At 40.1% G+C, this 24,983-nt stretch overlaps 1 protein-coding gene across 1 annotated transcript in view; it reads right to left on the reverse strand.

Annotated features, from left to right (window-relative positions):
• The window catches only part of fam214a (family with sequence similarity 214 member A), a 63,595-nt gene that overhangs the window by 8,538 nt on the left and 30,074 nt on the right, over window positions 1-24,983 (reverse strand). The window contains exons 2-6 of the mRNA XM_036585485.1: window positions 6,502-6,686; window positions 5,951-6,153; window positions 3,495-3,620; window positions 1,393-3,145; window positions 642-764 (exon numbers count right to left, since the gene is read on the reverse strand). Coding sequence (XP_036441378.1) covers window positions 642-764; window positions 1,393-3,145; window positions 3,495-3,620; window positions 5,951-6,153; window positions 6,502-6,686 — 2,390 coding nt within the window. The remainder of the gene's footprint in view (window positions 1-641; window positions 765-1,392; window positions 3,146-3,494; window positions 3,621-5,950; window positions 6,154-6,501; window positions 6,687-24,983) is intronic.

Genomic DNA, 24,983 nt, shown 5'->3' on the forward strand with positions numbered 1-24,983 from the left:
TGTTATGCGTATCTGCGTTTAGCCAAGTAGCTAACCTAGCTAGCTAAGCAAATATAGTTCTATCAAATAATTATATACATGTGACAGTATAGTGTTACACACTGAGTTTTAGCAAAAAACATATGTAACTAGTGCAGTTTGTCGCAGTGGGATATTATACACATCTGCATTTAGCTAAGGAGCAAACTGAGCAGTTAGCAAGCTAAGTAAATATAGTTATATAATTATATACTTGCGACAGCCCAGTGTTACACACTGAGTTTTAGCAAAAAACATATATGTAACTAGCGTGGTTTGCCGCAGTGGGATGTCATATACATGTGCGTTTAGTCTGGGGAGCTAACCTAGCAGTTAGCAAGCTAATTAAGTAAATATAGTAGTATCATACAATTATACACATGCGTGGTTGGCAGCAGTGAGATCAACTGCACTTATTCTACTTTTCACTCAAATTGTTATGCTGATAATATCATTTGTAATGAAAATTTTTGTATTAAACTAAAAAAGAATGCAAAATAGAAGCATTATTATATATATATATATATATATATATATATACATATATATATATATATATATATATATATATATATTATATTGAAAAAACGCACACTGACACACGCTCACACACACTGTCTCACCGGGCTGGAGAGCAGGGGCAGGCCGGTGCATGGGTGAAAGGCTTTAGTGGCCGTTCCATCGATGGAGTGCCTGTTCTGCTTCTTCCAGTTACTGCATGGCTTCAATGGAGAGACGGGGCTTCTCTGTGAGACAACATTAACATAAAATCCATTTAAATCTCACACTGTTGTGCTCCTGGATTTTGAGCTTGACTAAGTGACGGCCCTGAGAATTAGCTGTTAGCAGCACTGCATGTTTATACAAGTTTCGAATCCCAGTCTGCCTTGCTATAACATTTCAGTCACAGCCTTGAATCGTTCCTTAAATGATTCAAGGAAAATTTCTGAATTTTTTTGACCAATACTGCTGTTGTAATTTAATTGTGATTTAGTTGTGATATACATGAAGCTACAGTTTTTTTCTTCACATATGTTTTTTGGACTCAAGGCTTGAATGCTGAAAGTGGTGTGCCAGACTGCAGACAAGCTCTCTGTTATTAGGTTACATTTCCTCACTTAAAACATGTTTAAAACAAGACAGAGTGAAAATTGCAGCTCTTGTGATATGAAAATTTGCAAATTGCTGGTTTTGATATTGAAAGATTAACTGTTCAGCCCTAGTCATAACTGTGACCAAAAGGATTACATTTATAAGGTTTAGTATGTGCGGTAGAGCAGGAGAACCACCACATTGTGCTGAAGTACAACCAGAACAGAGCTTGTCTGAAATAAGTACAGCTACTCAGCATTGAAGCCATAGAAAGACACTAACCAGCGGGGTGCGTGCGTTGGTGCTGTGGGCTGTGTCCGGGCTCGGGGTGCGTTGGGTAAGGCTAGTGGGTGTACTGGAGAGGGATGCCCAGGGGTCCTGATTCTCATCTTGCCCTCGCATGAAGGACTTGGCTTGAGCTTGCGTCTCTACTCTCCTCCCCCGGGGTATCTCTTGTCCAGTCTGGAACTCTCTGAGGTCTTCGGCTCCTGCCGCCCCATTCAAGCTTTGGGAGCTCTTGGGGCTGCAGGTGTTGATGAGAGAGCTCCAGGGCTCATTTTTGGCATTATGTGCATGTTGGTGACTGGTCTGCATTGGCAATCTTGCTTTCACGATGCTAGGCTTTTCAGGTTTTGAGCATTCCACGTTCGAAGTCCTGGAATCCCCCCTCTTTCTTGTATCTGTGCAAATGTAAGGGTCTGTGCTCAAGTCGCCATTGGAAATGTCTGTGGTGGAATTGGGATAGGGTGGGAAGACGGTGCCATTAGCATGGCTAACATTGTAGCCACTTAGCTGGTGGTTCTGCTTTTGGCTCTGATAGTTCTGGTTCTGGTTCTGGCTCTGGTGATTTTGGCTCTGGCCTTGGTTCTGGTTATTTGAAGAGGGTTTTGGGGTCATTGGCTCACGGCACAGTTTGTAGGTGGATTGCAGAAGCTCTTGGGATTGCTGGAGCCTCTCCTGGATTAGCCGTGATATATCCTGCACCGCTTCCGCTATCAGTGATCCTTCTGTCGAATCGGTCAGCAGCAGCCTCCGACAAGTTGTGGGTTTGGCCCTGGAGGTCCCAGACTCTTCCAGGTCAGCCTGGTCTGCTCGAGTTCGGCTACTGGGACTAAGCGGAGTGCGGAAGAGAGAAGTCCGGCTCCTCTCTGGGTACCCCGAGCTCTCTGGGAGCTCTGGGTCCTCTGGCCTAGTTCGTTCATGCGTTTGTGGAGTTAGACAGGGGATGCTAGGGTCTTTGGTCTTCTTAAACAGCCCCTCATCCCGGGGGGAGGAGTTCCAGGACGTCTTGGGGGCTAGCGGGTCACGGGGTGTTGAGAAAAGCGCGTCCGGCAGATGGGGAGCTGTCGGGTCGCAGAAGTTTAGCCTCTGAGCAATGCGAGCAATTACCTCTTGTCGTTCCTGGAGCAGAGAACCTATAAGGGGGTTTGTTTCGCCTCCAGAACTTAATCGAGGACTGGAGCTAGGCGATACTGAGGGGTCAATGAGTGAGAGTGATTTGAATCCACGAATTGGAGACATTTCTGTCTTTCCGGAGCTTTCTGCACCATTGGAGCATGAGCTGTAGACTTCAGATGATTGTGGCACACCCAGTCCACCGTTTGCTCGAGAGTACAGCCATTTTACGGCTTTGTTAGGTGGGACGGGTGACTCGGGACGCTGGGGGCATTTACGGGGGTTCAGAGGGCTGCTAATTTTTGGGGGGGTTTGAGGACTGCTGCTTTTGCATTGAGGCAGCGGGGAATGCAGAGATCTGCAGAAAAGAGGAGATCCCTGCAGACGGAGAGGGTTTGGGGGGTCTCCGACTGGCTCGAGTCGACGAAAGGCTCCTTCCCCGGGGTCAAAATTTCGCTTGCCCAGGAATGCCAGGCCGGAGTGGATACTGCACTTGAGCACGGGATATTTGGGCTGTCGAGGCAGCGACTGGACCCGCACCTTCAGAGCCACGCTGTGGGACACGTTGGGCACGGGGAAGGCGTGCTCAGAGGGGGGTTGGGAGAAGTTCCATATTAACTGTTCATCTGCTGCGCTTATTCTGTAACAAAGAAGGATAAATATACACAAACAGAAACAAATAGTTTGGGGACATCTAGCTTCACAATAAGCATGTTTCTTTGTCAGTTTGCCATAACATATTAAAGACAAACCAGGATTATGAAGTGAACAATATCACAAACATAAATATTTATTACAGTATTTGTGACTTTGGGAAAGATGCCAAAGGCCATGCATTTTATCCACTTGAACTCATTAGAACTCAAACCTTTCAGGTGTTTAAACTGTCTTAAAGAGTTGCATTGCGCTTTGGCTCCCCAGGACAAAAAGTTTGGGCACCCCTTATATACAGAACAATCACATATGTACACAAAGACCTTCAGTGTTACCTGTAGAGGATGTTTCTGGGGACGATGCCATGAGAGGCGCTGAGCCAGGCGCTCAGCTGAGAGAAGAAGACGTAGGAGCGCACGGCTAGCAACAAGGTTTTCTCCTCAATAAAACGATCACCACTCCTGCAGAACACACAGGCACTTGTATCACTATACTCGAAGGTATGATACTTACATTCTCGGAAGACACATCCTTTGCAGAGTTCTCTTTGAACATTCTTTCAACATGCTGGCAATCATCAGATTCATGTACTCAGGGATAGGGTCTGAGCACAAATCATGCTACAAGTTTTGCACACAATTACACATTTCCACCAGAGAGGTCTCCAAATCCCCAAACATACATCTTTAACATGCTAACTTTGAATGAATTTATTGGAGTTTTTGTGCAGCACTTTGACCAACATTTGTTGAATTTAGTGCTCGATGAATGAATGTGACTGGACTAAAAGACTCAATATGTACGCATGTTTATGTTTGCATGTTTGTGACGCTGCCTTGTGCTGAGAGTGTGCAAACACGTGTATGAATAAGATTGTACACAAATGCTTGCTTGTGTGCACATGCACTGAGTGCATATGTGCATGTATGAGCTGCCACATGTGCACATGAATGGGTGGATTGTAGGGTATACAGTGGGGCATATGCATGTAAGTGTATGTGAGCATGTGCACATGTATGTTTGCACTAAAAATGTAGTCTGAACATTTGCTGATGAATTGGTGGATTGTAGATTGTTGCACAGTGTGTATAAGCCTCAGTGTGTGTGAGGTAAAGCATCTGTGCATGGGGGCAGGATGTGGGACAACCTTTGTTAGAAACAGCGCTGAGGTCTGTCCGGGGACGACGCCCAGAGCAATGTTCATAGAGCCTCTACAGTATGATTTAAATAGTTACAAATAAAGTACAGAAGTTAAAAGGTCACCTTTTATTTACATTCCAGTAAAAATGGCCATTGAGTACAAGTTATTTACTTTTCCAGGATATTTCTAAGGAGATCAGACATAAATAAGGAGAAAGTCAAAGAAAAATAAGTGAGAAGAAAAAAAACAAAAAAAAACACAAAAAACACAACTGGAGCTGAAAGATGTATTAAAAGATAAAGACTCTGAAAAGACTCAAAACACTAAATACCGAACAATCTGATATTATATTTCGTTGTTGAGGCTTCTGTGTAATTTTCTGTTAAATATATGTTTTCTGCTTTTTTCCTGTCTTTAACGGCAGGTTTTGACTAGAAATTAAATAAATGAAGGGGGTCTCGCAGCACAGTACTACACGTTACAGGGTCATTCGAAAAATTCCTTCTTAATAAACCAGCAATTATTATTTGCCAATTTGCATGATGATAATGCTCTCTCTTACAGTAAGAAACAGCCTGACGGACATACTAATTTATATGCATTTTGACATCATGATGCTTTTTCAAAAAACTTCTTAGATTGCAATAAGATCATTTCATCTAATTTAATCATCCAAAATAATTAGCATTATTAATTACCATTATAATCAACAGTGTCAGTCCTAGTACATAGTTTATCTAGTTAGGTGACAAAATGCTGTTTTGTTTTCTCTCTTTTCTTCCTCAGTCATGTCTTTCTGCTAAACTGTGAAATTCCCCATGAGGACCCAAAAGAAATGAAGACCACATTATATGTACATTTAACTCTGATCTGTTATTATTGGATCTCCAGCCTAGATACTGCTGCTGTTCGTTAAAGCTCATCCGCTCTGTTATAAAGGAAGTACCAAAACCACAAGTTTAGGGACTATTAATAACCCCAGACAGGCTGCAATAGTTCAGTCTTACAGCAATAATCACAAACTAAAAATGTTCACAGGAGGAAGATGAGCACTGAGCAGAAGATTTGGGGAAAATTTAGATGTGGCAGGATCAGGGTATTTATCACTTCTTCTTTTTCAAAAATAGTGTTACTAATGCTGGTAATATGTAAAAATACACAAAAAAGTGAACAAAGATCAAACAAGTAATTAAATGAAGGATAGCAAGTAAGAATATTCTCAGAACAATGGACTTCATGGAATGGAGTGGAATGGAGAACCTGACTGAATGTGTTTGAGATTACTTGGATGGTTAGAAGCAGAACATGCTAAACCAACTTCTAAGACTGAACTTTGGAGGTGTGTCTGCAGATTTGTTTGAGAAACTGAAAACGAGTCTCCTGAAAAGAATGGAAGCTGGAATAAAGGGAAAGTGTGGACACCATCAATACTGAAAAATATATTAGATTTATTTTCTGAGGCAAGTTTCTGTTAAATATATGTTCCTTGCTTTATTCTTGATGCTAAAACATTAATAACTTTTACTTAATAGCTGTTCTGACAGGAAATAAATAAATATGGGTGGTCTCTGACTTTTGCACAGTCCTGTTTATGAAATATAATGGTGTGTGGGGGCACATGGGGGCATATATTTTCTGCTCGTGTCTTACTGTCTGGGTACAGGCTGCAGTGTCCATCTCTCCAGCAGCAGAGCGTCCTGCTTTATCGCCGGGTCATTCAGGTCCGTGCCATCTGTCGCCAGGCCCTCATCGCTATAGCAACAGTCGGGGAGCAGCATCACTTCGATCATGATTGGGATGTGATTCCGCCACAGCAACATGACCTCCGACCTTGTCCGCCTCGCCTGACGGCACTGTCGGCACAACAAGCAGCAGCAAAACACACAAACAAAAGCAATGTGAACACTTCACTGAGCTCAACAGAGCACTGATTTCACAGATAAACTGGTACAATTCAAAGCAATTTGAAGCAACTCTCTTCAACTAGGCACAACCTTATCTCAACACACAGCGACGGAAGCATGTAATCTCACATGAATGACTTCCCACTTGTAGCTTGAGGGGAGAAATTGTGTGGAAAGTGCAGATTCTAAGCTTTCAATCCAAATCACTTTTGTGTTGGTAAGTAGAAGAAGAGATATTTTACTACGATCCAATGACAACAGCAGATATATACTTCAAGGTTAAAACGTGTTGCCCACCTGTGGCAGTTTGTCGCTACACTCATGTTTGGTCAACATGGGCATGCCGGACTGGGCGGGCGGACAGTGAAGCCCCTCGGTCCGACCCTTCACGGAGCATTCTGGAGTTCGTCCCTCGGTGATCAGGAGTGTGAGGGACACCAGGAACTCCTCAGCGTCATACTCAAAAAACTCCTCCGCCACTTCTGGAGAACAAAACACAGACAGAGGAGCAGGTGAGTACAAAGAGGATTTATAGAAATTGTGAAAAAGAACTATCGAACAATAAAATATCCCCATTATTTTGCTTACAAGTCTGTTTTATGAAGGTGACAACAGCTGGGCCAAACTACTGGGCCGACTACTCTGGACGGTGCTTGTGGGAGAACTGTGGATAAATCAATTAGCTTTATTTTTTAATTTCTAATTTATTTATTTTTGGATTTTTCCCAATTGCCCCCAACTTGGTCATATCCAGTTCCACCCACTAATTAGGGCTCCCCCAGTCACATTATGCCACCAGTGTAAGGAGGGTGAAAGCTAGCACAGGCTTCCTCCGAGACCTGTGAAGCACCACTGCATCTTTTTGAACTGCCGCTAGCGCAACGTCATTGGACAGCTAAACGCACTTGGAGGAAAGTGCCAACCACCAGCTTTGTTAACTGCCAACTGTGCTCTCTTGGACTCCCGGCCATGGATGGCTGTGTCATCACCAGGGATCAAACTTGCAATCTCCTGATGATGATGGTGATGGCGACAGGGCCAACGATTACATGGTTGCGCCACTCAGGAGCAACTTGCTTTATTAATCTAGTTCATTAATTATGTCCACAATAAAGGGTGAAGAACGTCTATACTCAGATTGCTGGCAGTAAAGGCTCCTTTGGCTCTTCACGTTTTTTTTAACATTTCTGTGGTATTCCTTCACATATTCGGTTCAGTGCTCAATCATTGGCTGAAATCTGTTTTCATAACACACAAAAAACAGCTGATTTCACAGTTCCAGTGAAGCCAACATCACGACACAAACACACCTCCGTGCGATTTGGAAAGAGACCGCCTCCGGCTGCTCTGTGTAAACACACACACACACACACACACACACACACACACACACCTTACAACACACACAAGTGAAGCAGAAGTAGGAAAGTAGGGCAAGTTTATGCGCTGAAGTTCCACTGCTCTCCGCTCTAGCACACCTGACGCTATACACGGCCTTCGCAGGTAGCTGTGAAAGTATATCAGGGTGTCTCAGATCATTAGAGACATTACAGCCTGCAGCATGTGAACCTGAAGGACTGGAAACATCCACCCTGATCTAGCACAACATCATAAAAACAATGCAGAAGCATTTCTGTAGAAAACCCACCCGACACCTGCTGCCTCATTTTCCTACAGAGGACAATAAGGAAATGATAGGGTGTATTTACAGCACTACAGTCAACATCTCCCTCTGTTATCTCTCCATCTGAAGGGTCAGCTCAAAAGAAGTCAACAGTATATAACAACCCAACTGTTGGGTAATGTTTGAACTTCACTGTTGATTTGTTTTTTCACTTTTAGCATAATTTATTATCATTAAAATGTAAACAAAGTCAGAACTGTACACAGAAACCAGACGTCTGAAATGGTTAATGCCTCTAAAAGTTTCCTCACACAAAGTTATTACATTAAATAGTTATGAATACACTGCCTGATGTCTGAGACACTCTTTTCTAAATGTTTTCAGAGAAGGCTTTGTCCTGAAATGTATTTTTAAATGCATGTGCAGTGGAGGGATACTTGCAGAGTGTGAAAAGGCAAAATGGTACCAAAAGAAAACTCGTTCTTTTTTCAGATTTATCACTATTTTACAATCAATTTTGGTATATATTTATCATTATCATCCATGATCGCTGTAAACCAACATCAAACCACATTGGTCATCAAAAAGTCTTCACTGGTATGAAGAACAGGTTTACACAATGATTTGACAGCTTTCTTCTCCAAACTGTTGTTAAAAGCACATACCGGTCAAAGGTGGTTTAAATGCCGTAAAGGTTTGAGTGCTGACATCACAAGGGGATACAATGCGTGGCCTCTGCCTTTATTCCCAAGCTAGTTCACTGTCAGTTCAGTTTTCAACTATTTTTGTAATGATGATTGGCAATATCTAAACTGGTTTCTATTCAATATTTTGAATAGAACTGATGAACTAATTTGCTCAATGAAACATTTAGAAAAGCTCAGTGTTCCCAAACCTTTACACACACATCTGGTATGCAGCAGCACAAAACTCCAGAGCCGAGATAAACGAGTGTAACTAGCTATACACACACGCCTAGGATCAGCATGCTCCAAAGAAAAATTACAACCTGACCTTACCTCCCGATGACACACTGGAAAGACATTTTTCTGCATCATGACATTTAGCTGTTCATTTGCAGACTGAACTAATGTATGATGTAGAACTAGACAGTCTTGATCTGAGTATGCTGGAATGCAAGGTGGAATGCAATAGTCAGCCTTTTCTGAGCATTTAACTGCATTATAAAGCTAAATAAAACTGGAGGCCACACACGTCAGCTGAATACTATCAGTCATAGCGTTGGCTTTTCAAGTTTTATGTGTATATATATATTATATATATATATACATACACACACACACACACACACACACACACACACACACACACACTCATATATATCTCAATGAAATTGACTCACACAATGTAAAGGAGAACAGGCATTTTCAAATTGTCTAATTTGAGTTAATGAAACAGAGTGTAAGCAGCTGGATTTTAAGCCATTTAAGCTACTTTGAGGCTGAAATTTGCTTCTAATATAAATTTTCTGTTCCACCTTAAATGGTGCAGCAGTTACATTCTGTACAGGCACCACAACATAACTGCTGTATCATTTAAGGTGGAATGACAAATTTGAACAAACAAAACCAATCTCCAAAACAATAAGCATAAATAAATAATAATCCTTACTTTCTAATGTAAGTCATGGTAATAAGATTCTTTCCAAGTAATCTCAGACAATTTCTGTAAGTCCATTTTTCATAAATTAAAAAAGAAAGAAAAATAAAAGAAACAAAAAAAAAGGAAAAAAATGAGATACAAGATCTGAAAAGTCAGACATTTAAGAACAGAAATTTCCTTTTTTTAATGAAAAAAATTAGCCTTATTTATGGGCAATTTGCATGTCTAAAGATGAACATGATTTCTCTTATCAAATTCATTTAACCATTTGTACATCATTTTTACGTCTGTAGCAGATTGTCCAAAGTATCTGAGCCCCCTTGGGCTTTGTGGTCTAAGTCTGGGCCTGGGCTCTGCCTGTAATCCATCCCTCTGGGCTTTTATGGATTAAAGCATCTATCGATCAAAGCATCTCGCTGGCTATGAGACTCCCCCTTAAACTTGCTTAAATATGCCACCAGAGGAGTTACAATGCGCGCATGTCCATGTTGGCTACAGTGAAACATATCAGTGTGCAGAATATGTGTTTTCTGTAATCTACTGTGTTTCCTATCACTGTATAAAAGAGGCTTCCTTTATTGTTGGATGCACTGTCATGTTTTACAAGCTCATTCAAAGCTCAATTCGGATCAGTAAGCACTTATTATGGTTTTACCAAAGTGAAGTGTGACTTATGTTTCTATTCATCTGTTTTCTTGTTCAAACTAAACAAAAATCTGTCATTTTCTGCTATGATCTTTACATATCAAGTGAATGCGACAACACATTTAAAAAAAAAAACACATTATTAACAGAGAAGAGCAGATTCAGTGGCAGAAACAGCTACATTTTTGTGCCATTCTTGAAGTGGAACAGGGAAACGATTGGCTGAAATCTTAAACCAGCCTGTATGTCAAAGACAATAGTGTTAAAGTGCAGTCTGGTCTATTTTAGTGCTCTTTTTGTTGCTCCACCCCAGTCATGAGTTACACAAGTGCACATTTAGGCCATCACACATGCACACCCAAGACTGTTTGTGTATGTAACCTCAGCATTCAAAAGGTCAGCTTCAGTCTCTTTTACTTTTCCTGAAAAAGGCTGTTTTTTCAAGCAAAGAAAAAAATGTCCCCATAAAGCAAAATATGTCCAGTTGTGGGATCATTTGGTCCCCACAAATTAGTCCCTGCAGGAATTTGTAAAAAGGGGAGTTCAGATTTTCCAAAATTTCTGCGTATTTAAATGGTTAAGAAGTAAACCGAGTCGTTCAGAGTGGTTTGGTGTGAAACGTTCTGTTCTAGAGAAACTCACAGAGTCAGAATGGTTCACAGTGGTGGTGACAGGAACCAGACGTCCACCTCTAAAAGCTCCCTCACTGAAAGTTATTGCGTAAAATGGTTATGAATCCACTGCCTGATGGCTTTTATAATAGTTTTAGGAAGTGATTTTTCCACTATTTTCCATCATCAACATTCCATATAAAACTCAGAAGACGTGTAGGTTCACTGGTGGTTTTGGATAGTAAATAAAATGTCTATATAAAAGTGTTGTAGTCATGGTGACCCCTGGTTCCTATCACCACCACTGTAAAGAAATCTGGAAATTTTTCACACCAAGCACTCAGAATCGCTCTGTTTACATCTTAAACATTGAATTATGCAGAAATTTTGAAAAATCAGTGAAGCTCCCCTGTAAGCACTTTCACAATTATGAGCCATGTGTGTTTTTATATTTGTGTAAGGGGGAGGATGTGAGCTCAATACTGAAAGTATTGTTTTTAAAAACAGTAAAAATTTTTATGATAAGAAAATATTATGCAAATTATTTTTAGATATCAAGTTTTTTTTTTTTTAAAGCCTCCACAAAATCATGTTTTTTAGCCCACAACATTTAAAAAAGCTGTGAGATTGTGGTGGCACCCACAAATAAGCCCACAGTGCTCTCAGTCAGCGGGCGAGTGGATGAATGCGTCCACTTTTCCAGTTCCACCATTCTGTTAATTTTAGCTGGTAAACGTCAGCTGCTCTTCACAGGGGCAGCCGTGTACACGCTGGACTAAAATAAACCACCAACACTCACTCACGCTCCTCTTACTCTGCGTATAGAGTCAATACCCACAGCAGCAAAGTCAGGGAACGAAAGAAAACTGGGCTGGGGTCAAGCAACTGTCTGACCTCTAAGCTGCAAGTGGAGTCTCAGAAGTCTGGAGTTATTACTGTCACTTCAACATAGAGAGTAAATGCAATTATTCAATTTGCTTCTGAATCAATTTCAATTACATTCTATTTGCATTCTCTCACGTAAATCTGCAGTAAACACAACAATAACTTTACATCATATTCACAAACACAAACTACTTACAAACACAAATGTACACTCTTAAAAATAACAGTTCTTCAGGGATTCCTTAGCAAAGAAAAATGGTTCTATATAGAACCATGAACACTCAAAGATCCCTTTGCATGATTAAAGAGTTTCTTGCATGATAAAATGGTTCTTCAGATTGATGGAATATGTGCTGTATATGGTTCTGTATGGTGTCAAAAAGGGTTCTGCTATTGTTACGATGTCAAGCTTGTAACAACAGAAGAATCCTTTCGGTGCTATATAGGACCCTTGTCAAAAAGGTTCTCTATAGAACCATCTACAGCTGGAATAAGTGCTGTATAGCTCAATACAGCACCAAAAAGGGTTCTCCCATTTTTACGATGTCAAGCCTGTAACAACAAAAGAACCCAATTTGGTGCTACATTTTCAAAAAGGTTCAATGCAGAACCATCTACAGCACATTCTCCCACAATCTGTAGAACCTTTTCACCATGCAAAGGGTTCTTTAAGTGTTCATGGTTCTATATAGTACTATTTTCTTTACTTAAGAACCCTTGAAGAACCATCATTTTTCAGCATGTGAGATAAATTATGAAATTTAGATGATAACTGTGTGCATCTTTCTGAAAACAGGAAAACAGACTGTGTTTAGGCCATAACAGCCACACTGAGTACCAAATTTAATCAGAATGATTGAATTTCAGCAGCTGGTTGTCTAAACATGTTTCCTCAATTCTGACCACAACACAGCAAGGTCACTGCGACATCATATGAGCCCTGCTGCACTAATCTCATCCCAGCTGTTTCTCAATTGAATCAGTCAATGATGTCTTATAGCAAATGCAGTATGGTGCTTTGTTGATGTGGTGTTCTATACATTTAGCTATTGTTTAAATCCGTTAATCAGCATTTATTTCATGAAATCCATTTTCATCCATCATATCTGCTCCTATATGCAAATGTTTGGGTGCCCCGATCATATTACATAAGTGTAAATAACTATATATAAGTGTAAATGGGAATAAACTGATATGACATTTTCTGCAACTTTTAATGCACAGCTTCTGTTTATTCACTGAAAAAAAAAAACCTAAATCTAGGGTTAGGGTGCCATAACTTTTGCACAGGCCACATTCAAATGTTTTTTTTAACTATTTTTTTTCATTTTTTTTTAACTAATTTTTTTTCAGTATGTTAAATGGCATATTTCCATTTTTCCTGTGGAATAAACTGCCAGTTAGAAAATAAATCATGTAACGGGCGCCCAAACATTTGCACACGACTGTATGTATCATCGCTGTCATATTAAAAACATATTTACTCCCCAGCTGCCTTTTATATTGTGAACATTTTATTAAGCAGTAAAACTGCTACAAAAACAGCCTGACTGCATTAATCTACACTAAATTCTAAATGTACATATTTATCATCACTTTAAAGTTTTTTATGCTCCTTTTCTGTATCTTTAATGCCAGCATGAATGAATAAAGTCAAAGTTATAGCCGGTCAGTTCTGGAACTGGTCATTTTTGGCGTCTTTAGAAACAGGCTGTTCCTCTGAAGCCTTGCGAGCGTAGGAGCTTTCAGAATGGGAGCAATGTGAAATCCAGCTGCTAGCCTGAGGTAGCTGACAGCAGGGCATTATACTCCTGCCTGCGTGTCTGTGTGTGCGTGTGTTGACCTATTCCATGGTCATGTGGGCGCAGTTGCCAGTGGCTAGTGGTGTGAACAGCTGAGCCTTGTTGTCCAGGAGACAAGCACACCGTTCAGGGCCAAACAGTAGGAGAAATAAAATCAACCTTGCCACCAGGGGGCGCCAATGAACAGCCACAAACAATAAATAGAGAGTCTGAAGCAGGCTTTTCCCCACTGATTACACCAGAGTAAGAGTGCAAGATTAGTGAAATATTCTGGATCAAACTGCTTCAGTTAAACTAGATGGTAATAAACAAGTTTTTGGAAAATTGACATGACTGCAAAATATTTATGAAGCTTTAAAATACTGAAACTGCTTCCTTGAGTACTACATTTAATAAGCAGTAGTCGCTGCTTTTTTCTTCAGTAAGATTTCTAAGTTAAAATGAAATAAACAAACTGCTCCTTGGCTCTATGTTTAGGATGTTATCCTCAAATCAGATTTCTTCTGAAGCGCTCAGGCTCAGTTTTCCAGCAAGATGGCACTGAGATAGCGCTCTAAAACCACCTCCAGGTAGAATCTGCCAGTATATGCTATTCCAGGAGGCAGATTTTAACCTTAAATTTGCAGTTTTGACCCTTCCCTCAAAGGCAGCCATTCCGTCAAGACATGTTTGGTGTCTGAAGTTTGCTGCTTTAGTTTCCCCTGCTAGAAAAACTAGCACAGGTCTGCACGGCTCGTCCCTAGCAAAACCAGCATAGGTTATGTTTCGAATGCTGGTCAACCAGCATGACTATGCTGTGTGACCAGCTAAACCAGCGCCAGACCAGCACTAGACCAGCATAAACCAAATTACACCAGCTGTGCTACTTTTTTCAGCAGGATTAGCACTGAAGCTATGAGGCTAACATAGCTAAGAGGCAGCAAAGGTTTCAAAAAACAGTTAGCATTGTGCTAACTAAATCACACTCGCCTCACAGCGTGTGGAGTTGTTCAGTAAACTCTAATAGACATGATTATGTGGTTTCTAACTCCGTATGACACTGTTATGTACAAACATGGACGGAATTCAGGCCTTAAGGTGGCTGCTACTGCTGTTTTTAGCATGCTAGTTGGAGTAGCATTGCAAGCAAATGTCATGCAGTGTCAGAAACTGTATTTTACTTAATTGCTGCCATAACCACATCAAAAACATGTGAAAACTGTCTTGGATTAGAATGAAATGTCCGGTAAAACTAATTAAAGGACACTAGTAATGCACAATGCACTTCAAGATGCATGCAGAAGCAATAGCCTTAACAGGGGCTGAAGGTTAAGCCAATGCCCAAAGCCTCACGTTTTAGTGCGGGTGATGAACGGTCACAGGTGACGGCGCACATGAGGTGCAGCGCTGCTCTAATTTTCTTAAGATTTAAGGTTTATTTATGAAGCAGATTACTGGTCAGCTGCTTAGCTTCTCTGCTCTTTGTGCACAATAGACTTTGTCCTTTGTGTTTTGATGCTTTTGCGTTCTAAAAGCTCTCAAGTTGTAAAGCTGGAAACAATAATGGTACTGCTTGCTGATCAACCTGCTTTACGCAGTCCATATAGTCATATGCAGAACTTTGGGTGCCCTTGGTCAATGTATTTGGCATGTTTTTACATTCTAAGTTAACTTCTGCACATTTTAATGCACAATTACCTGTTTATTTGCTGAATTTAACATACTGCATACTAGGAAAAAAATAAAATGTGGCCTGTGCAGAATACTTTTTCCAATATTTTTAATCAAATAAATAGAAACTATGCACTAAAATTTGCAGGGAATTGCATATTTAAGTTCTCAGTCAACTTATTTAACACTTGAACATGTGAAAATGAACAAATCCTGTAATTTGGCCAGCAAACTTTTGCATAAACACAAACTTTTGTATTATCTATGGAAATGGATGTCAAACTGGCCCTCAGGGACCCCCAGAAGGTCTGCATTTTTGCTCCAAGCTAAGTTGCAATGCATAGACTAAATGTGGACCGTCTGGAGAACAGCTTTAGAACCACTGATCTGCAGACATTGGGCCTTATTTACCGATATATTCCAAAGTTTTTCTTAAATTTGTTCTTTAAAAACGGGGCCTAAGAAAAGATCTACAACAGGTTTATGACGTGTTCTTAAAGCGCAGAACTGTTCACACCCTTGTGCTCTTCCGTGTGTGTAGATTCTGTTCTTACCTCAGAACAAATCCCAAATAAGAAAACATTGGTGAATGTTAGAATCTTGAACTCTGCATAAGTGGGTTTTAAGAAAATGTGCTGAGAAAGGCTGTATGCTGAAATCCTGCGGTATGTCAGTTGTAATAATGTGCAGCATTTATTATATGTGCAAAGGCAAATTTGTCCCCCTTCACACATTTGTAAAGGAGCTGAATGAAGAAGTTGACTTCAGTGACTTCAAAATTAGAGGTGGCCTGTAATCTTACTATATAAGAATACATCTCTGCAGGTTTTACAGAATTAATATATATATTATTAACTTTTTTCAGTCCTGTATTGCTTTTGTTACTTGTTTCTCTGCGCTTGTTCTTTGTCCATCGTCTTGTTTTGTTTTTCTCTGCCTTCCGCTCTGACGTCACAGTCCTTTGTACCAGATTTCCCCAGCACAAGGAGAAAAAGCTCTTTCAGCATGGAGGCGGGACTTAAACCAGTGTTGGCCAATCAGAACTGGCGGAATTTCAGTTGGGCCGGAGCTAAGCCACGTGCAGGCCAAGTCTCGTCCAGAGTGATCAGCTGATGGGAAATCTCGCGTGATTTGGCTGAACAAAGACTCTCAGCTCTACAGAGAGACAGAGAACTGAGACACTGGCTGTGCTAAAGATAATGATGTTTATTCCTGATGTTTATAAACATAAACAGGCTATTCCTGTTTATTTTTTGTTGAGTCTCAGTTTGTTGAGCAGTGCTCTCTGTGTCTGTATAAAGTAAATGGTTTTAGGGTTTTCCTGGATTGAGGAGGAAGATACAGTACAAAGTGTACTTAAACTGTGTGTGTGTTTTCATACATTTTTAGGACAAAATGTCCTGACAATACAGGAAAACCACAGAAAAGCAAGTAACAGAAAGCATAATAGCATATATGTTCAATATAAGATAAGCCACCTACATAATTCATTATTTTATATCTAGGAGAAAGGTGAAAAAAACTGGACCTAAAAAACTGATATAAAGATAAATGATCAACCAACTTCTAAGACTGAACTTTGCAGATATGGAGAACGAAAACACCCAACTTCTAATGGAAGTCAATGTAACAATTATTTTTGACCATATCTGTTGGTCCATTCACCATGATGGAAGGTTTTGCACGATAGCTATGATAATATATGGGGCATATTGTTTAATCAATTGGGCATTATCACATACATAATACATATGGGACATATTAATATTACATTTAGGCACCATATAGGGTTTGTTTGTTATCAGCTGATGCAAATACAGTGTAAGCACAGGCGTTACTGTGTGACTCAGTCTGCATGAGACTCTGCTTCTAGTGTACAGAGGTTCTCTTTTGTGTGCTATTGGTGTGATTGTGAGCTGTGGGGGCACTGAGTGGATGTATGTGAGATGGAGGGAGTGTGTGTGAAAGGGAGGACAGTCACGCACATTCTTCCAGGGAACTCCTCCCACGTGCTTTGTGCACGTGGAGCAACTACATCATTCAGAGAAGGGGCTGCGTGTGTATAGAACTGCCAGCTGTATCTGGAGGTAGAGGTGGAGCGAGAGAACGAGAAAGTGGAAAACAACAGAGAGAAAGACAAAAACACAGACACATAGTGCGGTTAAACCCTGAGTAGCTGAGTAGAGGAGCTGTACTAGTTCACACATTACAAAGGGGATCATGGTGGCAGACACAGCGCACCAGTAGTGTATACTAATCTGAACAAAATCCAGTTAAACAGGACTAATTATGCTCTTTTTAAGAAAACATGCAGTTGTTCGGTGTTCTTTATGTGCAAATTATATCCACTATACACTCAGAAAAGCATACTGTTTAACCCAGTTATGAATTGCATTATGAATTTTATTTATGTTTGATCTACATTCTGTATGAACAGGTTCAAGTCTGCGACTCCTTTCTGTTTGTTTTAATGTCAAAAAACAACAAAAGCATGGCGAAAAAGGTAAAACTTGCCTGCAAACATCAGTAACTCTTCATGTTTTAAGGTGTATATGCCCATGGGGGAGTGAGCAGGGTTAAAAACAATGAGAGACAAAAAGAAACTGGTAGAGACAAAAAAAGAGAGAGTGAGAGAGTGAAAGAGAAATGTATAAATAGAGAGATAAAGAGAGAGATATATAGAGAGAGATAGAGGAGGAGTAGAGAGTGTAAGGAGAGCCTTGGCTCATCTGGGGGAAAGGTAATGCTTTATCAGGGAGAAGAAAAGAAAACGAGTGCAGGGGGCAGAGAGTGCGGGGCAAAACCACAGAGAGGGGGAGACGCTGCATAAAAGGAGAAACTGCACCCACAATACGCATAAAAAACAGCACAGCTTCTCTCTCTCGCTCCCTCATCTCAGTGTAAACGCTCACTAAACACATTCTGACAGATTAACCAGCAACAGAGTTACAAAACAACAGAGCAAAGCTCATTTGCATGAAGCTGAAGTCCAACCCGCTCACACATGCATATATAAATACCGAAGGTGGGCGATATGGCCAATAAATAAATAAATTAATCAACACGTGAAAGTATTGCATGCATTTTTTCCTGATGTTTGCAAGCTGGAATGGAGAAAAATGCAAACAAAACAGCAGCGTCATGTTTAAAAAAGGCTGAAAAACAAACATCAGCGATTTCATTTTCAGTGCTTGTGAAAACAAAATACTCAGGAAGAAGCAGAACCAAAAATCTACAACCGTTAAAAATAAATGAATGAAATAAGATGCTGACATCCAATCAGCTACTCTACAGTTTAAGCAATTAAGACACTTGTTGTAGCTGTTTACAGGTTCTCAGTCGATCTATGGGGTGGTTCACATTGGACACACTGGACAGTAACTGCACCTTTTCTCTGTTGTTTTGAAAGTGAACTATGATATCATGAGCAATTTTTCCATTCTGGCCAATCAGATCAAAGGGAAGGTGGGCCTTTAGTGATGGCTGCAGTTACTGAGTTAGCCTAAACCAGGGATCGGCAATCTAAATGTTAAGAAGAGCCATTCTGTCCTTTGAACAATAATTAACTCATCTCAGGAGAATCAACATTTTATATCCATTTTATTGAAGTAACAATTTACCATCTTGATTGTAAATTTGTCTCAAAATGTGCTAATGTCCTAGTGTAGGATAAAAAATATAAACGAAAATGCAGACTTAATTTGCTTTAAGTTTTAAGCTCAGCTATAGCTGCTTTTCTCACATCTCCAGCAGGAAACTTTTCCGCAAAAGTAAAATCGATTCTTTTAAAACGTCCCTCAGTGTTCAGGTTCTTACGAGACCGAAGACAGCTCCTCATTGGCCATTCTTGTTTGCATTTTCCCGTTCCACCTTAAATGGTGCCTAAGGTGCCAGAATTTAATTGCTGACCAAAGGGACAAGAAGAGCCAATAAAAAACTTTATTGGCTTTGCAACTTTTTAGTGTTTGACAGCTTCTCGCTGAAGATTAAACATATCAGGGAACCAGCTGGAGTGATTATAAATGCAAATGCAAAAAGTCTTAAATCTTTCTCTTTGCCATTCTGTTAGCTACTCGCTAGGCAAGATTGTTGTCTTTGTCGCTATGGTGACCAGCAGTCTGTGTGCCAACTTTCAGGGATAAAGGGTGAATTAGCAGCACATAAGACCATTTATTGTTAAAACTGTGTTAGAAGGTAAGTAAAGCTTCATGTTACTGCAACATACTGTACATATTAAAATGACAGCTAGTTAGCATAGCTGTGTGTTTTGTTTGCAACACAGTTTGTTACTTTGTTGTAACTATGAAGCACCCCCAGTCTGAGAAAGGCACTACTTAATCATTATTATTATTAATACTACTTATTTGTATTACTACTTAACAACTTAACACTGTTTGGGGCATGCAGTTAGCCATATGCTAACTGGAGGACATAAGTTTCCATTACTTAGCTATATTAGCCTCGTAGCTCCAGTGTTAAAACTAAAGAAGCAAAGTACAGACACCATTACATTTGGGGTAATGTGCGAATGTGTGTACATTTAAAATGTGATCATTTTTCACATTTTCTGCAAAAGAGAATTCATTCAAAAAGGTTTGTTGTGAAATTGTCCATTGTAGAGAAACTCAGACCACAAGTATAACAATTTTATTTACTATCCAAAACCACCAGTGAAACCACAAGTGTCTTCTGAGCTTTTATATGAAACATCAATGCCATTTTTTTTTTTGGTGAAATATTTTGCCTTTTTGCTTTTTAAAGTGTTTTAGACCAAAATTTTCTCAAAACTATCATAACACAGTATCTCAGACTTCAGGCAGTGTATTCTGTGAGGGAGCTTTTAGAGGTGGACGTCTGGTTCCTATCACCACCACTGTCCACCATTCTGACTCTGTAAGTTTCTCTAGAACAGAGCATTTCACACCAAACCACTCTGAATGACTCTGATGACATCTTAACCTTTAAATTATGCAGAAATTTTGAAAAATGAGTGGAATTCCCCTCCAAACTCTTCATCCTTCATTCTTTTTCTCATGACTCCAAAATGGTGCAAACACACTTAGGGTGCCCAAACACTTCCAGCTGACCACTCCTCTGCAGGGTCAAGAAGTGTGTCTGCAAGGTGTAAACATGAGCCGCTCTAGCGCTGCTTATGTAAGCGAGGGCTATTTCAGGAAGCATGTAACAGAGGCAAATCGTTATTATGGTTTTGTGTGTGTATGTTACTGGACCTGAGCCAGCAGATCAGCTGGTGCGGCACACACTATCACACACACCATCGCAGGACAGGAGCAAAACAAAATGTTCTACAGTGATTTGTACACTAACGCCCAGCCAAAGGAACAGGCTGCCGTGTTTGGCTTCGCTGTCTTGAGTACACTCATCCATCCAAACACACTCGCAGTGTGTAAACTGAACCTGTGGGTCGAACCGCAACAGATTTGACGAGGGCTGAACTGAAACACAGCATGGCAGTGACATAACGAAACAGCTTTACAGCCGCCAACAGAAAGGTCAGAGTAACGGCATCTCAGCGCTCAACTCTAAATGCAATAATCAGCATTGAATCATATAAATAAATACATAACATAAATATGTAATTTATATTTAAACATTTAGCAAAGATGCAACAGGAACAAAAGTGCTCTGTAATGATCCACACAGTCACTCTGACAGACTGTAATACACTACAGGAAGTGTAGGGGGTGATATGGCTTCTACTGTTTCTTTTAAAAAGTACTCTATAATGTTCATATGATCCACATATTCTTCCGGCAATTCAGTGAAAAGTGTTCACGTAACCACTTCCTCAACAAGGCCTGCATTTCATGGATTTGATTCTGGCCATGTCGTATTTGCGTTGGGAAATCTCTGTGGCAGATCATGTGCCAATCAAATCCACCGATTATAACCCGCCAGGACACACGCCGACCCAGCTGCTCTTTCCCACAATGCTCTGGTGTTTTAGTTCTGCCTCACTTGCTCTGTCAGAAAACAAACCACGGTTGGACACACAACCTTTCACTTTTTTCGAAGTTCTCGTTTCCATGTTTACCGCTAAACGCTCCATCCGCGAGCTAATCTCACTGCTTAATCTAGCTCCGCTGTTGACACAATCAGACCCCTTTTGTGGAGTTGCTCGGGTCACAAATGCAGATTTATAGCTGTAACGGACAGACTGGAGCTTGAGGCTTGCGTAACACGCCATGGGGTTTGGAGGAAAGTGCAAAAAGGCCAGAGACATTGCCCTACGTTTTCTGTCCTCTCCGACAGGGCGGTGCGTCAGGAGACTGCTTGCTCTATGTAATTACGAGGATGATTTCAGTTAATCTCCGCTGGGCGAGAGCTTACTGGACTGTGGAATGATCGGGTCAGTGGCTAAACCATAACTAGGCCTTTGTGGCTGCTTGCTTGGCCAGTTCAGAACTGTGTAGTGGTGCTGTACTCTGTGGGGTAATGTGGTGTGAAGCACCAGGACGTATCAGCTAAAAAACATTTATGTCTATGTTGTGGTTTCTTTGGTCTGGACTGAAGCAGCAAATTAAACATTATATTTTTTTTCTAGTTCGCTTGGTGTTCACACTGACACTTGAGATCAAACAAAGAGAAGTAATATGGGCAAGTCACAAATGATTTTTTTATGACATGCTCTTGGCGACACTATCTGTAATAATGTAATGTCCACCAAACTTTCAGAGCAGCACTCTAATTTGGCCTAACTTAGCTTACAGGTTTTATGGTTGTCTTGGTTTATCTATATCTTGCGATATTCTAGAGCAATAAGATACAACAGGTCATACGTTACAGTGATTTACTGTTAAAAAACAGTCGAGTGGCTTACTGCTTCTATAAAAGCACATTTATATACAACTTGACTCATGCATGCAATCATGTTTGGCAAGTAATTTACAGCTTCAGCTTTAAATGTGGCAAGGCTACATATTTTAAACCAAACCTACTTTATAAACACCAATTTAGAGATGATAAAACACATGCATGGAAATCTGCCCTTTGCAGGTATCAAAGAAGGTCTATAGAGACATCCATTCTGGTCCATACTGATGTCTTTGCTTAGCATTACATTCTTACTTTGAACAAACCAGAGTTCATTTGGGAACCCTGGTCTGATTATTCAGCGCGCACTATTTGGTTCGAAAGACAGCTTTCTTACTTGTTCTAATGTACCATAATAACAGAGCAACCGAAATTCATTTTAATCTAACCAAACCTTCCATGTGTAAACATGCCATTAGTTTGGCTACAAATCAAATTAACAGTTTTCCCCCTTAACTCAATATGTAGTCATTTAGTCAAGACGTTTGGCGTCTGGAGTTTGCTTCTTTAGCTTTGCACTGGAGCTACAAGGCTAATGTAGCTAAATAGTTATGGAAAGTTATACCTCGTTAATTAGCACTGTGCTAAATGCATGCCTGAATCATCACATACCTGCCTCAAATTTTGAGCTGCATCTGTCTGAACAGTCATGAGATTTTTACATCAATACAATTCAACATTTATCATAATTTCACGTTGGAAGAAACAGACAACAGTATCAAATAAAACACTGAATTGCACACTTATCTATTAACCTGAAATAATAATACATCACATAACTAACAATCATATTTTGCTGGTACTGTTTTTTAATCTTTATATATATATACACACACACACACACACACACATATATATATATATATATATATACATACATATATACATACATACATATATATATATATATATATATCAGTATGCCATTGAGTATCAGTAACCACATATTTTGTTAATCAGACTGATAAAAATGCAAGATGAGCGACGAGGTCTGTGATGACCGAGTGCATGCGTTGTATTTAGCCCACATGCTGAACTAGCGCAATGGCATGAGATTACAGGCAACTCCTACACAGCAAAGCTGCTTACTACAGGCACTTAAGATAAATTTAAACGGCATATGTATCTCTCTGTCACACGTATACTCTTAGCTTATCATAGGCCTGCACATAATATAGGTGCAGAACATGGGGAGAACATGCGTGGATGGTGGGGTCTGATAAGGGAAGGCGTCCACAGTAAACAGAGAACAACACAGTCCAGGCAGCAGTGGGGGTTGTGCTTCCATTAGCATTTCTAGCAACTGGCCCAAAAAAATAGAAGGATAAAAAACAAGCGATTATTGCGGGTTGATCTCGACCAGCGCTCACCCACGCACACACGGCTCATGTTCATGTTCTAGTGACCTAAAAGTGTGGCTCACTGTGCCTGGATGATATAATTGTGGCTATTATTGGTTCTACGCTATGTGGCCACCAGCAAGGCCATGCTGTCCCTTTTCTGCCTCAAAGCTAGTGTTTCAGCTAAGCTACGCTCTTGAAAAAGATGGTTCTTCAAGGGTTCTTTAGTAAAGAAAGTAGTTCTATGAAGAACCATGAGCTCTCACATTTAAAGAGTTTTTTGCTTCATGAAAGGGTTCTTCAGATTGATGGAGAATGGGCAGTAGATGGTTCTATATAGAACCATTTTCTTTATTAAGAAAACATCTTTTTAAAACATGCTATCTTGAAAATATGATTCTTTAAGGGCTCTTTAGTAAAAAACATGGTTCTATAAAGAACCATGAACACTCAAAGAACCCTTTGCATGACTAAAAAGTTCTTGAGAGTTCTTCAAAATGTGCTGCAGATGATTCTATATAGAATCTTTTTCAAAAAAGAGTTTGATATAGCACCCAAAAGCATTCTTCTATTGTTACGATGTCAAGAACCCTTTTGCGTGCTATATAGAACCCTTTTCAAAAAGCTTCTACATAGAACCATCTATAGCACATTCTCCATCAATCTGAGGATTGTTTCTTGTTGCAAAGAACCCTTTAATAATGCAAAGGGTTCTTTGTTCATGGTTCTTTATAGAACCATTTCCTTTACAAAAGAACCCCTGAAGAACCATCTTTTTTAAGAGTGTAGTGCTGGGCAGTATGGCCATATTCATGATAAATTACAGTATGTCTCATTGTAATATATATTGTCTCATATGTTTCATTATAATAAGAGCATAATTAGTCATGTTTAATTGGATTTAGTGCAGTGAAGTATGTAATGTTTAATAAAAAATTAACAAAAATCACTGCCTTTGATAGTATTTTATTAAAAATGTTGCACCACTGTTTTTTTGCCATTCCAATTTGTAAAAAAAAATATATATATCGTGACATCGCGTATCGTGATACTGTATTTTCTCCCTATCGCCCAGCTCTAAGCTAAGCTACCTTTACCATTAAGTTAGACCAAGCTGAGCGTAAACATCCATGGATGGTGGAGAAAATCTGATCGCAGACTTGAATGCATGGAAACAAGAGAAGTCACTAAGATTTACGATCTGTTTCTCTGCTCGGCTAGTCAGCGAAACGGGCCACGCTATTAATGACTGCCTTGGAAGCTGATCACTGCAAAAATAGGTCGGTCCAAAAGTGGGGGCTTGCTCATCAATCTCCTGTCCAACGAAGAACACAGAGACCACCAACTTTGACCTTACCTGTATCAGATGGCATACAGAAAGTCTGTCTAGGGACGCTCGTGTAAACAGATGCACTTGCACAGAAATGAGTGGTGTAGACTAAGAGGCAGGTGTGTGGCGAGTTTGTAAAGAGAGATAGTCTAAAATTACCCAGAAGAGCAGGCTGGGGGTGGCTGGGTTCTCACACACCAGGTTTAGGGCCAACACACCACACACTCCAAACACACAGTGGTTTATGAGCTGGCGGAAAAGCAAACTGCTTCTGGTCCTCCTGCTCAGGCTGTAAACTTCTCCATTCAAACAGTCGAGATCAATTTAACCTGTTAAACATGTTGAGGAATGTTGTTCCATACAAAACTGAGCTACTATCTACGTAATGAAAGTGTCCTGATTACAGAGATGACACATTGGTCAGCATTTTTCTTA

Source organism: Colossoma macropomum, unplaced genomic scaffold (assembly GCF_904425465.1).
Source record: "Colossoma macropomum unplaced genomic scaffold, Colossoma_macropomum, whole genome shotgun sequence".
Lineage (NCBI taxonomy): Eukaryota > Metazoa > Chordata > Actinopteri > Characiformes > Serrasalmidae > Colossoma > Colossoma macropomum.